The 18,126-nt window shown below is 44.9% G+C and overlaps 1 protein-coding gene and 1 long non-coding RNA gene across 9 annotated transcripts in view; both read left to right on the top strand.

Annotated features, from left to right (window-relative positions):
* The window catches only part of LOC112059301 (uncharacterized), a 57,306-nt gene extending 52,955 nt beyond the window's left edge, over positions 1-4,351 (top strand). For all 8 annotated transcript variants that reach the window (XR_010589652.1, XR_010589650.1, XR_010589647.1 and 5 more), the window contains one exon: positions 3,762-4,351. This is a non-coding gene — a long non-coding RNA (uncharacterized LOC112059301). The remainder of the gene's footprint in view (positions 1-3,761) is intronic.
* A 4,014-nt stretch (positions 4,352-8,365) lies between these two features.
* The window catches only part of WLS (Wnt ligand secretion mediator), a 68,772-nt gene continuing 59,011 nt past the window's right edge, over positions 8,366-18,126 (top strand). The window contains exon 1 of the mRNA XM_005300117.5: positions 8,366-8,648. Coding sequence (XP_005300174.1) covers positions 8,543-8,648 — 106 coding nt within the window. The 5' untranslated portion in view covers positions 8,366-8,542. The remainder of the gene's footprint in view (positions 8,649-18,126) is intronic.

The following is an 18,126-nucleotide window of genomic DNA, read 5'->3' as shown; positions in this document are numbered from 1 at the left end:
GAGGACAAATCTCCTTTTCCCAAACCATTCTTTACAACTTGCACATGAAAATCACAATCACTTCCTCTACAGTTTTTAACTTTTCAGCATCTATCTTATCACAGTTTGGTGCTTTACCACTCTTCAGGTGGTTTATGGTCTCATTTACTGCCTCAATGGCGATTACTTCTAGTCATACAGGTAAGTCTGCTATTTTGCAGATATCTCAGTGGGTGGTTCTGACTGGCTGAGAATAGCCTGGAGATGTTCCAGCCAATGGGGCTTTCCGTCCTTCGTCTGACGTTAAAATTGTATCATCTTGAACCTTCACAATGCCACTACAAGGTTCAAGAGTTGCCATGTGAGTTTTTTAGATACTAGCAAAAGCTTTTTAGAATTCCCTTTCTTGTACACGTCTTCAGCTTCTCTGGCTTAATTTTCCATCCATTCCCTTCTGGCTGATCTTTTAACTTCCTTGTCTTTGTCCACATATTCTTGGGGCAGTGTTGTGGCTTTCTTTAATTCTTTCCTCTCTTCATATAATTACTTGGAGCCATTCTTTCTGAGACTTTCTCATCCCCATTGTAGTTCTGGCTGCATTCACACTTACTTCTTTGAAAAACTGCCATTGTTCTTTTGTGACTTCCATCAGTTTCTTTTAACTCTTCAGACCTATCTATTGCTAAGCTGCAGGTTGAAATACACCTGCACTGGTGGAGCTGCTAACTTTCTGGTAACATACATATACCTTCTGCCTTGCATGAAGTTACCTTCTTTAGTTTTATTTTTGATTGTCTCAATAACAAGATGGTGGTCATTTCTGACATCAGAATTAATATACACCCTAGAGTTCAACAGCAAGCTTCTCCAGCACCTATTAACAGTAATATGGTCAAGCTGTTTGTGGGTGAAGCCATCATTTGATCTCCATGTCAGTTTATGTCGGTCTTTGTGTGAAAATAGTGTACCCCCCAGTGCAAAGATTGCACAGGTCACAGAGTTCAACAAAATGTTCTCTATTGTCAGTCTGTCCTGGTGTGCCATGTCTGCCCATAATGCTTCATATCCAGTATTATCATCACCACCCTGTGCATTTAGATCTCCCACAAGGAAACAATGTCATATTTATTGATCTTCTAAGGATGCTCTGCAATCTTTCATAGAAATAGTCTGTTCATTGCTATTGTCTGTTGGTACTGAACAATTGTGAGTTGCATGGTTCATCACAAAGCAAGCAGTCAATATTCCTGACTCTATAGGTTCCAATTCCTTCAGTGCTTTAGCAGCTTCCTTGCAAAATAATAAGGCTGTACCTTCCCAGTATTTGTCATCCTCTCTTCCAGAATATAAAGCCATCACACCCTCTGACAATAATTTCCCTTGTCTAGTCCACCTCATCTCAATCAGCCCAAGTATACTTAAGCCAAAGATTTTCATTTCTCTGATAACTTGTGTCATTCTCTCTGTCCTTCAAAGTGATCTAACATTCCAACACCCAATTCTTGTCTTAATCTCAGCTGTGAAGCTACCTTGTTTCAGATGAAGAACTTCCTTGCAGCTTTGATTCTCCATCATCCTAGCATCAGCTGGACTTGCTGGTTGACCAGTACTATCTTGTCTTATATCCAGCAGATCGTGGTTCTCCACAGTTGATGATTGTATTTGCAAATCTGTGACAGATGCAGTTGTCTCTCTGGCTTGTTTCCATAACAGAAAGCATTTTTGCATGGACAGGTTGTTAGCCTGACACACAATCCTTACCAGGAGGACACCACAGAAGGCAATCCAATGCTTAGGCCTGGTCTACACTATGAGTTTAATTTGGATTTAGCAGCGTTAAATCGAATTAACCCTGCACCCGTCCACACAACGAAGCCATTTATTTCAAAATAAAGGGCTCTTAAAATCGATTTCTGTACTCCACCCTGACGAGCGGAGTAGCGCCAAAATCGATATTGTCATTTCGAATTAGGGTTAGTGTGGCCGCAATTCGATGGTATTGGCTTCCAGCAGCTATCCCACAGTGCACCATTGTGACCACTCTGGACAGCAATCTGAACTCGGATGCACTGGCCAGGTAGACAAGAAAAGCCCCGCGAACATTTGAATTTCATTTCCTATTTGCCCAGCGTGGAGAGCACAGGTGACCACAGATAGCTCATCAGCACAGGTAACCATGCAGACTGATAATCGAAAAAGAGCACCAGCATGGACCGTACGGGAGGTAGTGGATCTGATCGCTATATGGGGAAAGGATTCAGTGCTAGCAGAACTTTGTTCGAAAAGACGAAATGCCAAAACTTTTGAAAAAATCTCCAAGGGCATGATGGAGAGAGGCCACAATAGGGACTCAGATCAGTGCCACGTGAAAGTCAAGGAGCTCAGACAAGCCTATCAAAGCCTATCAAAAAACAAAGGAGGCAAACGGTCACTCCGGGTCAGAGCCGCGGACATGCCGCTTCTACGCCGAGCTGCATGCAATTCTAGGGGGGGCTGCCACCACTACCCCACCTCTGACGGTGGATTCCGAGGCGGGGATAATCTCATCAGCTACACCTGAGGATTCTGCGGACGGGGAAGAGGAGGAGGAGGAGGAGGACGAGCTTGCGGAGAGCACACAGCACTCTGTTCTCCCCAACAGCCAGGATCTTTTTCTCAGCCTGACTGAAGTACCTTCCCAACCCTCCCAAGCCAGTACCCAAGACCATGACCCCATGGAAGGGACCTCAGGTGAGTTTACCTTTTAAAATATAAAATTTGTTTTAAAAGCAAGCGTTTTTTAATGATTACTTTGCCCTGAGGACTTGGGATGCATTCGCGGCCAGTCAGCTACTGGAAAAGTCTGTTAACGTGTCTGGGGATGGAGCGGAAATCCTCCAGGGACGTCTCCATGAAGCTCTCCTGGAGGTACTCCAAAAGCCTTGCCACAAGGTTTCTGGGCAGTGCAGCCTTATTCCATCCTCCATGGTAGGACACTTGACCACGCCATGCTTGCAGCAAGTAATCTGGGATCATTGCATGACAAAGCCTGGCAGCGTATGGTCCCGGTGTTTGCTGGCATTCAAGCAACATCCGTTGTTTATCTCGCTGTGTAATCCTCAGGAGAGTGATATCGCTCATGGTAACCTGGTTGAAATACGGGAATTTAATTAAGGGGACAGAGGTGGCTGTTCCTACTGGGCTGTTTGCCTATGGCTGAAAAGAAATCCTTCCCTGCAGTTAGCCAAGCGCGGGGGGGAAATTGGCCCTGAGCTTTTCGTGTTTGGCTAGCAGGGATCTTCCCTGATACCAGCCACGCGGTGGGGGGAGGGGAGTAAAGCGATCATCCCAGAGAATTCATGGCGGGGTGGGGGATGTTAGTTTGGTTCCTGCAGGGATCTTCCCTGATACCAGCCACGCGGTGGGGGGAGGGATAAAGCGATCATCCAGAGAATTGGATGGGGGGGGGGGGTTAGTTTGTTTTCTGCTGCTGAAGGTTAACAGGAAAACCACAGCACTCAATGGGCTTTGCTTGGTATGTGAGAAAGGAGGGCGGAGAAGCCGAAAGACAATGGCTTACCATGGCCGTATGCAAACCGAATTCTGTTGCCCGGATCTGCGTCTGTGATCTCTAGCAGCAGAGCCACAGGCACTCAATATTAAGAGGCAAAATGCGACCTTGCACAGAAATCACATGTGCTATGTAATGTGAATAGTGTTGGTCACCGGGAAAGAGTATAAGCATTGTTCTGCAAAATGTATCTTTTTAAAAAATTCTCTCCTTTTTTCCCTCCCTCCCGCAGCTGCAAATTTTTCAAGCCTCCCCCGTCCTGAAGGCTATCTCAGATAAGGCGTCGGAAAAAGAAGACGCGAGACAAGATGTTTGCAGAAATCATGGAATCCACCCACAGTGAAAGAGCTCATCTGAATGAGTGGAAGGACACGGTTTCAAAGTATAGGAAAGAAGCCAGTGAACGTGAGGGCAGGAGGGACCAACGTGAGGACATGAGGGACCAACGTGAGGACAGGAGGGACCAGTGTGAGGACAGGAGGGACGCTCGAGATGAGAGGTGGCAGCAGGAAGATCAGAGGAGGCAGGATGCAACGCTGGGTCTGCTGCGTGAGCAAACAGACATGCTCCGGCATCTAGTGGAGCTTCAGGAACGGCAGCAGGATAGAGTGCCGCTACAGCCCCTGTATAACCCCCCTCCTCATGTTCCATAGCCTCCTCACCCAGACGTGTAAGAACGCGGCGGGGGGGGAGGGGAGGCTCCGTACACCCTCCCATTCCACCCCAGTGGACAGCCCAAGGAAAAGGCTGTCATTTTTTAAATCTTTTTTTAATAGCCTTTTCCTTCCCGCCAATCCTCCTCCCAAACCCCACCCAGGTTCTCTCCCTCTTTTTATAATCAATTAATAAAGAATAAATGATTTTTAAACAATAGTGACTTTATTTCCTTTGAAAGTAAGCTGGGGGAAGGGGGAGGGTGGGTTCCTTACAGAGAATGAGTCAATAAAGGGGGCGGGTTTTCATGAAGGAGAAATAGACAGACATTTCACACTGTAGCCTGGCCAGTCATGAAACTGGTTTTCAAAGCTTCTCTGATGCGCAGCACTTCCTGGTGTGCTCTTCTAATCGCCCTGGTGTCTGGCTGCGAGTAATCAGCAGCCAGGCGATTTGCCTCAGCCTCCCACCCCGCCATAAAGGTCTCCCCCTTACTTTCACAGAGATTGTGGAACACACAGCAAGCAGCAATAACAATGGGGATATTAGTTTGGCTGAGGTCTGAGCGAGTCAGTAACGATCGCCAGCGACCTTTTAAACGGCCAAATACACATTCTACCACCATTCTGCACTTGCTCAGCCTGTAGTTGAACAGCTCCTGACTCCTGTCCAGGCTGCCTGTGTATGGCTTCATGAGCCATGGCATTAAGGGGTAGGCTGGATCCCCAAGAATAACTATTGACATTTCAACATCCCCAACGGTTATTTTCTGGTCCGGGAAGTAAGTCCCTTGCTGCAGCCGTTTAAACAGATTAGTGTTCCTGAAGACGTGAGCGTCATGAACCCTTCCCGGCCATCCCACGTTGATGTTGGTGAAACGTCCCTTGTGATCCACAAGTGCTTGCAGCACCATTGAAAAGTACCCCTTGCGGTTTATGTACTGGGTACCCTGGTGCTCCGGTGCCAACATAGGGCTATGGGTTCCATCTATCGCCCCACCACAGTTAGGGAATCCCATTGCAGCAAAGCCATCCACTATGACCTGCACATTTCGAAGAGTCACTACCTTTCGTAGCAGCAGCTCAGTGATTGCTTTGGCTACTTGCATCACAGCAGCCCCCACAGTAGAGTTGCCCACTCCAAATTGATTCCCGACTGACCGGTAGCTGTCTGGTGTTGCGAGTTTCCACAGGGCTATCACCACTCGCTTCTCAACTGTGAGGGCTGCTCTCATCTTGGTATTCTGGCGCTTCAGGGCAGGGGACAGCAAGTCACAGAGTTCCATGAAAGTGTCCTTACGCATGCGAAAGTTTCGCAGCCACTAGGAATCGTCCGACAACTGCAACACTATGCTGTCCCACCAGTCTGTGCTTGTTTCCCGGGCCCAGAATCGGCGTTCCATAGATAGAACCTGCCCCATTAACAACATGATCTCCAAAGCACCAGGGTCCGCGGTTTGAGAGAATTCTGTGTCCATGTCCTCATCACTCTTGTCACTGCGCTGCCGTCGCCGCCTCCTCCTCTCCTCGTTTTTCTGGTCCTGACTCAGCATAAACTGCACGAGAACACGCGAGGTGTTTACAATGTTCATGACTGCTGTCTTGAGCTGAGCAGGCTCCATGCTTGCCGTGGTATGGAGTCTGCAGTGTTCACCCAGGAAAAAAGACGCGAAATGGTTGTCTGCCATTGCTTTCATGGAGGGAGGGGTGAGGCTGTACCCAGAACCACCTGCAACAATGTTTTTTGCCCCATCATGCACTGGGATCTCAACCCAGAATTCCAATGGGCGGGGGAGACTGCGGGAGCTATGGGATAACTACCCACAGTGCAACGCTCCGGAAGTCGACGCTAGCCCTGGTACATGGACGCACACTGCCGAATTAATGTGCTTAGTGTGGCCGCATACATTCGACTTTATACAATCTGTTTCCAAAATTCGAATTATATAAATTCGGATTAATCCCGTAGTGTAGACATACCCTTAGTGAATCCAAAGTTCCTCACTACACTATTGGCTGATCTCCAGTGCCACCCTTCTATTTTTTTCACTTGCTCTTGCTAACATAAGACTGTCTGAATAATCTGCATCAGTATCATTTTTCATATAATGAACCTGTGCCAGTGCTCCCTTAATGAGGGAATATGTTGGTTGGAAAGCAGATTCCCTTATTAGTTAAAGAAAACAGTATAAAGGATGGGATTTAGCTGAAGTGATTTAAGCCTTGATCCTGCAACTACATCTGAAAGGGAGGACACATTCTTACCTATGGATGGACTATTTCTAAATCTCTGTTAAAGAAGATAAAAGTACATGAAAAATTACCCCTGGTTAGACCACCCAAAACAATTCTTCTCCCTACCTTTATTTCTACCTATAGAAAGTTAACATGTGCCCCCTCATCACCTCATACTAATTGGCCAAGAATTAATTAGCCTACACTGGCCAAGCTCTTTGTAGTTTAATTTTTCCTCACAAATCAGTCCATCCAGACCCTTAGTCTGTTTTATTGCCCTTCTCTGAATTCTTTCTAACTTCTTGTCTTTCTGGTTCTGAGGTGTTAATTATCTCTATTATTGAATGACCAACAGCCTCATTCTTCAGACTCACATAGATATGATATTTGTCCCAAAGAAAAGTGAATACAGGTGTTTGGGGGGTTTTGCTGCCATATTGCAGTGCAAACACTTATCTCATTTTACTATCACCTCTATTGGTCTCTTGTGCTATTACTGCTTCCCAGCTATCTCTGTTTCATTGAATATATATATATGTTTCAGGTTATTCTTACTGGTTGCTGTTTGCACATTTTCCCAGCTGGCTCCCATTTTGATATGCCTTGCCCATATTCCTATCTCTTCTGTTCCCTTTGCATTGTTTATGTTCTCATAGATGTTTTCAACAGCTCCCAATCTAGTTTAATCTGTAAATGGTAATGTTCTATTTATTAAAGATCTCAGAAGTATCAAGATGTTAAATAATCAGGGTTAACAGTGGTCCCTGTGGAATCCCATAAATAACTGAAAAGCAGTAATGCCAGAAACCACTAATGAGGGCAGGGGTGAACAGAGTGAATTAATTCTAGATTGTGATATGGCAACATGTGAGCAAATGTACTGTCAGAGACCAGCTGGTGATAAGTCCCCTCTGTGGCACTGGTGAGATTGCAGTTAGAATGCTGCATTCAGTTCTGGGTACCTCCAAACTTTGTCTGTAATTTGGAGGAAATTCAAAGGACAGCAACAAAAATAATTAAGTGGTTGGAGGAACTGAAGTAAGGAAAGTACTTTGGCTGAAGCATCACTAATTGGAGGAGGAGATATAGCTTTGTAGCATCTGACGGACCTGAACACGGAAGAGGGAGAGCCTTTATTCAATGGTGGCATAACTGGGAAGAAACTGAATATCATCGAAAACTTACTGCTGTCTTTATCTGGAGCTGCAACTGCCCTGACTGCTTGTAGACACTAAAGAACTTGTTTTGTGTAGGTGTATGATCTTTGGTGTCCTGGCTAAATTTCAACTTAATTCACATTATGTCTCATCTAAACTCTTCCTGCTGTATCAGATGGATATAGTATTCATTTGTGGTGTTAATGTTTGCCCTTAAAGGAAATCTGCATCTCGCCCCAGGGTGACTGTTTCAGCAGCATATTAAGTCCTTTACCTTTACCTGCATTTCAGTGATGTGTTAAAGTCCTTATCCACTGGGGCATCCTTTATTTACCCTACATTGTGCTTTGAAATCCTCCTTCTGAAAGGTGCTAAAATAGAACATAATATTATTAAAACAATGGATAATGCTTAGCACTGAAAGCACTTAGTGTTTGTAATGCATTATCAAAAAAAAAAAAAAAAAAACTACTAGGCTAGTGCAAACCTCACCCTTAAAACTGCACTGGGCAAGGCCCTGGAGAACACTCTCAAGGGGACATTCCTGGACTGGACTGGACTGGACTAGCGCTTCTACCTCCAACTTCTATGTTTGTGTTATTCAAAAACCAAAACAAGCAACCCTTGAATGGGCAGCTCTGGCTTTTCCCGCAGCTGAAGAGGCTGCCACTGCTGTATGAGACTGACACCAATATCTGCTGCTGCTGCTGAATGGATCAGGGAGGGAAAAGGGGGGGTGGGGAGTGGAGAGGAGGAGGTAGGTATCATGTGATTCGCTTTCCTGCTCCTTTAAAGCAGCCACATGCAGCCGAGTACCGGCCACAATCACAGCTCTCAGCAGAGGGGGAGCCAGATCCGGGCGTGCCTGGGCAATCTGAGCTGAGTCTGTCTCCTTTCCATCCCTGCAGCACTTTCAGAGCCTTAAGTTTTGCAGTGAGAGAGAAGGGGGGGCGGAAATCTCTGCAAAAATGGCTGGGGCAATTATAGAAAACATGAGCACTAAAAAGCTGTGCATTGTTGGAGGGATCTTACTGATTTTCCAAGTCATCGCCTTTCTAGTGGGAGGTCTGATTGGTAAGTGTTAAAGGTGCAAACTTTCTCCTTCGCTCTGTCGTGTTGTTTAGCTACTTGTTACTGTATCACTGCCTTGCTTCTATGATCTAATTAGTCCTGCTATTGTAGTTAAGAAAACATAGCTCCGCGGGTCTCTTTGTGCACAGTTCACTCTAGTGGCTACAAGAAAAGAAGGGGCAGGGAAAAGTTTTTTTGGCCTAGTTTCAGTGTCTGCTCAAAGAACGAGGAAGGGGGAGAAAATCTTAAGCATGGCGACTGATCGTGCATGGAAGTGTTGGGTTACAAAGTTGTGTTTTTGTTTTGGTTTTTTTTTTCTCCTTGCCTTCAACCCTTTTCTCTCTTTGAACCGGCTGCAGGAGGAAATCTAATCTCCTTCAATAAAAAAAAAAAAATCAATGAGAGCTGCTCTAGTAGAGGAAAGGAACGTTTTTATTGTCTCTAATTTGCGGTGTTTTGTATTTAGATCACTGTTTACTTTATTCTCCAACAATCTCCTGTTTTAGGCTGTATTTCAGCCTGAGGGGCTTTGGGGGGGGCGTTCCTAACATAATGGGAGGGGGTGATGTGAGCTTTCAGCAAAGCTGGAGTGAGTGGGAGAGACTTTTGGGTGGCCATGGCAGCAAGTTCTGCTCCTAGCTTTGTGCTTGAAAGGTTTTTCTCACCCATCCCCTTCTCCTAGCCCAGAAAGGGGGGGCGGAGGGGGAGAAACCTCCTCTGATCCTGCTTCAAGAAGCTTGAGACTGGTGGGTGTTTTTGTGTGTGTGTTTTGCTTGTGAAAAGTTCTCTGGCTATTGTGTATGGGCTTGGAAACACTCCCTTCCCCAAATGTGTATTGTGACTCCACTTTACCTCCACTTTACCTCCTTTTTGATACCCTGCGGGTAAGAGATGCTGTGATGGGCTCCGCAGACGTCCCATTAACTAGATCTCTTTCTTGCTCCTTTTGTTAATGAAGGGCCTGTGGCTGCAGCTTCCCAGAGTCTAGCCACTTCCCAAAATTCGCTTTCTGGTGGAAGCCCCCCAACTGGTCCATACTTTTCAGCAGCTCCAAGCTTTCCTGCACCTGTGCAGACTCTCCCGGGTAAAATGTTAGAGCCACCGATTTATTTTATTTATTTATTTATTTAACCTTGAAGGGGGCAAGTTTGTTTCACTACAAAATCTTTATGGAAGTGCTGACATAACTTGTAATCCTCTTTGCCCCCATATTCTCATTCAGTGCCTATTGTCTAACTTATCCTGTCTGTGACGGCTGTGATTTTGTTGGGGGGGGGGGGGGGTGACGTGGGGAGGGAGGGGGAGAGTTGCTGAGGGAGATCCCAGAGTTTGGACAATCCTGGAGGTATGAACTGTACATAGGAATAGTCCCAGGAAGCAGTTTCATGGGTGGTTTTACTACCTAAGGTGTCAGTTCCTTGCGCAGCCACTACAGCATCCAGACAAATATTATCTCTGTGTCTTGATAAATGGAGGTGGTGGCGGCAGCAGCATCTCCTAGGAGAAACTTTGCCCCAAACCAGGTGAACTACAGAATCCCCTAAAATCCTTCCTCTTTTGTCCCTTTCTATGAGGTGGAAATTATCCCACAAACTAGACCAGTATTTATCCACCACATCTCTATGTACAGTTACTCAGGGCTCTGATGTGAGTGATGGCACTGGCGAAGATGATCTAACAGACACCATTTGCTCATGAGTGGTTGCTGTAAGGATTTTAATTATGGCTGGTCACAAATCCAACATCTTACTTTAGGAATAAAGCAGGGCTATTACCATACCTGACCTTTACCAATCCGTCTCATTTCCTTTTATAGCCTATGAACCAATGATCTCTCTACACCCCTAAGAGCTGATCCATTGTGTCTTGGTATGCAAGAACACCTTGAATTTCTAGAACACTTTTTTTATATTTGAGAATCCTTAAGTGTCCTACAAACATAACCTGCAGCACCCCATGAGGATTTTTACAGCTTTCGTAGAAATGAGGCATAGACCCTTACTGATTTGGGCAAGGTCAATCACACGGGATGTCTGTGGCAGACCTGGAAAGATCTGGTATTATTTCAGTCCTGTGTGCTTGAATCACAAAAGGGTAACATTACAGAGAAAGGGCTAATGATCCAGACTCCCATACCTCTTAAAAGCTCTGCTCTGGTTTAAGCATAAGTTATTGGGCTAGATGCCTCAATCACTCGGGCCTTGGCTACACTGGCGCTGTACAGCGCTGCAACTTGCTGCGTGCGGGGGTGTGAAAACGTGCCCCCGCCCCCCCAGTACAGCGCTGTAAAGCGCCAGTGTAATCAGTGCTGCGAGCGTGCAGCACTGCAAGCTATTCCCCTCGGAGAGGTGGAGCTCTCGCAGCGCTGGCGGCGCGACTATACTCAGGTGCTTCACAGCAAGGCCTCGGTGAAATTCTATGGCCTTTGTCATGCGAGAAGGTCTGACTTTTGATGGTCCCTTTTTTTTGGTCTTAATGATTGATATATTTTTAACAGCCTTGTGACTGGTTGGATCACAGAAACCCCCTTGGGAGCTGCCACCTGATGTGCAAAGACTACCTCTGCTCCTGTTTTCCCTGCCAGTTCAGGACTCCAGCACCCTGTCTTGCTGAGCCAGACACTCCCGTCTGCTCCAACGCAGACCCAGGGTCTGAATCACTTGCCCCAAAGCTGCTAGTTTACCTGAAAACAGCTCACAGAAGTTTGCTTGTTTTTTAGCACTCAGATGCCCAACTCCCAATGGGGTCTAAACCGAAATAAATCCGTTTTACCCTGCATAAAGCTTATGCAGGGCAAACTCATAAATTGTTCTCCCTCTATAACACTGATAGAGAGAGAGATGCACAGTTGTTTGCTCTCCCAGGTATTAATACATACGCTGAGTAAATTACTAAATAAAAAGTGATTGTATTAAATACAGACAGTAGGATTTAAGTGGTTCCAAGTAGTAACAGACAGAACAAAGTAAGTCACCAAGCAAAATAAAATAAAATGCGCAATTCTATGCCTAACCAAACTAAATACAGATAATCTCACCCTCAGAGATGCTTCAGTAAGTTTTTCTCAGACTGGAAACCTTCTAGGCCTGGGCACAATTCTTTCCCCTGGTACAGCTCTTGTTCCAGCTCAGGTGATAGCTAGGGGATTCTTCATGATGGCTCTCTCTCCCTTTGTTCTCTTCCAGCCCTTTATATATCTTTTGCATAAGGCGGGAAACCTTTGTCCCTCTGGGTTTCTCCCCCCCCCATCCCCCCACTGGAAAAGCACCAGGTTAAAGATGGATTCCAGTTCAAGTGACATGATCACATGTCACTGCAAGACTTCATTGCCCACTTGCCATTACACACATATACAGGAAGACTAACAGGTAAACACAGCCATCTGCAGACAATGGTCCTGGTTAATGGGAGTCATCAAGATTCCAAACCATCATTAATGGCCCACACTTTACATAATTACAATAGGCCCTCAGAGTTATGTTTTATATTTCTAGTTTTAGATACAAGAGTGGTACATTTCTACAAATAGGATGATCACATTCAGTAGATTATGAGCTTTTTAATGATACCTCACAAGAGACCTTTTGCACGAAGCATATCGCAGTTGCATTATATTCACTTATTATCATGTTTTTATAAAACCATATAGACTGCACAATGTAACAAGCCTTCTTTCCAATTTGCTCAATTTTCATTTGAAAATAGGGTGACTGGACAGCAGTATTCCTCATTTTAGTCTTAGAACAGGTATGAAAAACACAAGAAGGCTCATTTAGAGCCAAAATGACTTGGATCCTACAAAAAACAACAAGGAGTCTGGTGGCACCTTAAAGACTAGCAGATTTATTTGGGCATAAGCTTTCATGGGTAAAAACCTCACTTCTTTGGATTACCCATGAAAGTTTATGCCCAAATAAATCTGTTAGTCTTTAAGGTGCCACCAGACTCCATGTTGTTTTTGTAGATACAGACTAACACGGCTACCCCCTGATACTTGGATCCTACAAGTTCAGTTTTCACTTTTTTTTGTATCTACTATGCCACTTGCAGGCTGTGGACACAGCTACTTCTTTGAAAAAGAAATCCTGCTGAAACGAGATGGTGAAGGTAGTGGTGGTCAAAGGTGGCACGCAAAAATCCTAAAGGGCATGGCACAATGGCCTTCTCATCATAACTGAGGATACAATTTCTCAGGGACTGCTCTAAAAACAAAGCTACACAGTTAAAATTATCTCAGTGCCACATAATATCTTTAGTTAAACCAGTGACTCTCCCGGGGAAGGCCGAGGTTTTTGTTAGTGAGCTTTTAATCCTTTTATCAAGGAAGCTGCAAATATAAGTGAAGTTGGACCACCCAGAACAATTCCCTCCCTTTGTGGGGTTTACAACCTTTGGATACATGTAAAGAGTTAAAGGGTTCGCTTTCCTCCCCATCCAGTTTAGTCATTGTCTGGGTCGCTTGATAGTGAACTCAGTTTCAAATACTCCATCAACAATTGCATGTGCAGTATTTGCTTATACTTACCCAAATTTTTATTAAGTGTATGTGTATGTAAATTGGGTGTGGTCCTCCAGATCTGACATGTTGATAGTGTACTCATAGTGCAAAGTTTACATGGGACCACCTGCACTAAAATCTTTCTTCAATATTCAGTAAGAAATCTTCTGAACTCTTCCTCCCCCAACAGTGTCCCAGTGTCTTTCACACTATGGTCCCTGGACCATCAGTGATCCACACAAACTTTCCACTTGGAGAATTTCCATTGTATGAACTAAGTGGAGTTTAGGGAAAAGTGGGTCCATGGCAGGATTTTTGTCTTACAAAATGGCCTGAGACTTAAAATATGAACAACTGCCATAGATTAGTCAATAAACTCTTCATGGCTCTGACAGGAATGGTAACTTCACACATCAGAACCGTGGTCTTTTACATGAAATTACTACAATACAAGCAGGGATGGGAGCTGAAGATGCATCTGAAATGGTGACTTTGGTCTGTTTTGGTTAAGTCTAGACTAAAACTAAATCAAGGATTTTTTTTTTTATATTAATGCTATCCGGGTCTAGGTACGTATACAACTGGACCACAGCTACAAAGCTATAACACCTCTCCTATCAGGAAATTAGGTCATGTTTCAGAACAATGCTAAGTGATGTTCTATGTTAGCAGGTTACTCTGCTGTCTGATTTGGGAACTGCAACAAAACTGCATGTTCTGAGCCTGTGGATCTGCCAGTGCTGGCTGCCAATCTAGTTTTGGACACTAAATTGTATCAATACCTAAAATGTAATAAGGCTGCAAACATGCTCTTTAGGAAGCAGGGCTTTTATCAGTATTCACATGGAATTGTATGTCTGACTGAAGTAAGGAGTAACATTCCTACCAGGGCTAAGTTCCTGCTGAAGTCCATGGAATCTTTGCCTGACGTAGGGAGGAATAAGCAGCCCAGAAAGGGAGATTTTTTTTTCCATCATACTTCTGGTATGAAATGCTGACTCCAGACAACTGGAATTATGTGAAAATTCTGTACCAACTGCTCTCCAGACAGGCAGCGTCTCCCATTGACTTCTGCTAAGCTTTGTAGTAACAGTTCATTGATGTATGTGTAGCTCACTCTCCTAAATATTGTACACATGTAATTGAGATTGTGGGACATGAAGGAGATTAAGAGAAGACTCTTTCCTGTAAATAAGGAGACAGCTGTTTACACAGCAGAAGTGAAGGCTGGATGTGCAGTATGCCAGACCTCATGGCCTAGCCAGTGTTAACAAACACAGACATTTTGTGAAGCCAGTCAACCACTGTGGTCAGCAGCAATGATTGAGTATGAGAAACTAGGGATGGGACTTGATTTCATTGGTACCAGGAAGCCCTCATAATCTTTTAGACCGGAAGGGGCCATCATGATCAGCTAGTCCATCCTCCTGCACGTCACAGGCCACAGAATCTCACTCATCCACTCCTGTAATAGACCCCTAACCTCTGGCTGAGTTACTGAAATCCTCAAACCATGGCTTCAAGTTACAGAGAATCCACCATTTACGCAGTTTAAACCTGCAAGTGACCCATGCTGCAGAGGAAGGTGGGAAACACTCTTTTCCCCCTCTTTTCCCCCCCCCCCCCCCAGGTCTAAGCTCTGCCTGCTGACACTGAGCTTACTCGCAGAGGCCTGGTCTACGGGCGGGGGGGGAAGGGGGAGGAATTGACCTACAATACATCGACTTCAGCGATGCTATTCTCGTAGCTGAAGTTGCGTATCTTAGGTCAACTTACCTCGTGTCCTCACGGTGCAGGGTCGACTACTGCCACTCTCCCATCAACTCCGCTTCTGCCTCTCGCCATGGTGGAGTGCAGGAGTCGACAGCAGAGTGATCAGGGATTGATTTATTGTGTCTACAGTAGATGCGATAATCGATCCCTGATGGATCGATCACTACCCGCCAATCCGGCGGGTAGTGTAGACGTACCCAGAGGGTGTTCAGGATTTGGGAGGGGTGTGGCCAGGGTGATCTGTCCCCATAACTGCCCCCAAGCCATGGAAGTCTTGAGTTGCACTAACTAGCAGCTGGGGCCAAACTGCCTCTAGGCAGCTCCAGGGTCAATATAAGCCCCAACTTCCTCTCCCATCTTTGCTCTGATTTCTGCACAAGCATAAATCTGACCAATGCTCACTGCCTTGGGAGATGCATATGAACTCCAGCACTGGTCTCATTGGGAATGTTCTTTCCTTACAGACCTTTGCTTTGCCCCCCCCCACCCCTTTTTCAGGTATGGTGTTATCCAGCAAAGTGTGGATATGCCCCCTCCCCCCAGCAGCTCAAACAACCACTGGGTTTTGAAGAAGTTATTAAAATTGGCCTTTTAAGACTTGTCTCTTCCACTGAAGAGGCAATTCAGGATTGAGGAGTTTGGGGGGGGGGGGGGGGGGAAATAAACCACAAGGGAGAGAAAGTTGATAATATCAAGCAATCTTCACCATAGTCAATATGGAGAATTGTTGACAGTTACCTTTCTCTCTCTCACACACACCCACCCACCCACCTCTGGGGTGGAGGGAAAATTTATATATGCAGTAAGTGTCTTTTTAAAAACAATGGGGAAACTTATTATTTTTTTGTTTCTTGGAGTCTGAGTGAATATTGTACAATAAACTGTATTTGTTTGTGATCTTGAATAGAAAGTATATCTACCTTTATGTACAGATAACACATTAGTTGTGTCCTTAGAGAATTCCATTTGCACTGCTGGTGCTGTGGCAGCATATTATGAAGGGGGGCTTAGACCAGATCTGTGCATTGCAACATGATTTTGATAATCTGTGTAGATATGTAATCTTAGACTCGGTACTCCTGCTTAACTGAGACTGGATTGCTCTATTTTAAATATTTGGAGTAGGGATATCTTCCCATTGTCCTGACTCCCCTGTGGCTTGGCATCTGCTGTAATTCTCCCATGCGTCAGTATGATTTGACTTGTGCTTCAGTATTTTTTTTTCCAGTTATGTAGAAGACCCCATGAAGACCAATGTATCGCTGCAATGAAGAGCACAGGATGTGCAAGAGTTATTAGGAAGTTGTCACATGTTCTAGGCTTCACCGTAGTCATTCATTTGCTAATTCATGTGAAGACTACAAACTCTTGTCACTAGCATTTTTGCTAACTTGAGTTAAGAACACGTCTGTCTTGTAGTAAAAAGGAGGCCAAAGAGTGGGAGTACTGCTGAGTTTTGAAAGTATACCTTATAGCCTCTGATTTTTCAGGTGACTATTTTTACACAAGAGAAATTGAGGTTTTCATTCTAGTGTATAAAGTTGCTGGCAGGAGAGAGACTCATTTAAAAACACCGAGCATCACCGCTTGCTTGCACTTGGTCAAGGCTGAGCAAATGCTGAAAAGTCCATGTGCTCCAATCAAAACAATTACTTGCAGATCTTAACCAGTTAGATAATGAACCATTTATATAAACGGTTGAGTAGTTATCAACAATTCCATTTAATTATCTGAGTCTGCTTCTGTTACTTACCCGTGAATTTTCTACGGTTCCTTTTTTTTTTTTTGGCTCTGATTTTATTACATTTTTAGGACTGAATGTTGCTCCTCAGAGAACACCGTGCAGACCTTCAAAGTAAAATGGTTGTGAATTCCAGCACACAACATTTTTTTTGTTTGTTTTTTGTTTTATATTCCTGATTTTTTTTTTAATTGTTTGACACTCCAAAACTATGGACAAGTTGTGCTGAATAGGTCCATGCTGTACTGTGGACACGAATACTGATAGACTCTCTTGTGTATTGAAAGATTCCTTCAGCCTGAAATCTTGGCAGGGATTCTGGGAGCTGATGAAAAAACAGAAATGAAAGGTCGTGTCTATTTAGTTTAGGTCTACTCAATTCTTCTTTTAAGAGCTGTTACTGTAGCCGAATGGGCAAACGTGCCAGAGTTGACAATTCCCAGATACAAACTTCTGTCCTTCGAGGAGCAGGCAGTAAACTCTACAAGGTAATATTTTTAGATCCTCTTGTAACTGCATCTCTTTCAAGATAACAGTTAACCTGAAAAGTCTGGGTGACAGTCTGTGCTTCATAGTTGATGTAAAGTGAAAACAACTGCGTGGTTTTCCATCTTAGATGTGTCTGGTTTCAAGTATAACAAACTTTATTTCTAAATTTTATCTGAAGATTTAGCAAGTGGTGGTGTTCTGCCTCTTTAAGTCTCTCTCTCTCTCAGACTAAACAGGAAGTCTTTCCCTGGCAAATAAGGCCTGGTCTACACTACGGGTTTAGGTCGACTTTAGCGGCGTTAAACCGAATTAAGCCTGGACACGTCCACACAACGAAGCCCTTTCTTTCGACTTAAAGGGTCCTTTAAACCGGTTTCTTTACACCACCTCTGACGAGGGGATTAGCGATAAAACCGGTCTTTGCGGGTCGGAATTGGGGTAGTGTGGACGGAATTCGACGTTATTGGCCTCCGGGAGCTATCCCACAGTGCTTCATTGTGACCGCTCTGGACAGCACTCTCAACTCAGATGCACTGACCAGGTAGACAGGAAAAGACCCGCGAAGGTTTGAATTTCATTTCCTGTTTGCCCAGCGTGGAGAGCACAGGTGACCCCGCAGAGCTCATCAGCACAGGTAACCGTGATGGAGTCCTCCCAGGATCGCAAAAGAGCTCCAGCATGGACCGAACGGGAGGTACGAGATCTGCTCGCCATATGGGGAGATGAAGCAGTGATAGCTGAACTCCGTAGCAGTAAAAGAAATGGAAAAGTATTAGAAAAGATCTCCAAGGCCATGAAGGACCGAGGCCATAACAGGGACACACAGCAGTGCCGCGTGAAAATTAAGGAGCTACGGCAAGCTTACCACAAAGCCAGAGAAGCAAACGGAAGGTCCGGGGCAGAGCCGCAAACTTGCCGCTACTACGCGGAGCTGCATGCGATCCTAGGGGGTGCAGCCACCACTACCCCAACCGTGTGCT

The sequence above is a fragment of the Chrysemys picta genome, chromosome 8 (assembly GCF_011386835.1).
Source record: "Chrysemys picta bellii isolate R12L10 chromosome 8, ASM1138683v2, whole genome shotgun sequence".
Lineage (NCBI taxonomy): Eukaryota > Metazoa > Chordata > Testudines > Emydidae > Chrysemys > Chrysemys picta.
Note: the sequence above shows the minus strand (reverse complement) of the source record. Positions and strands in the feature narration are given on the sequence as shown.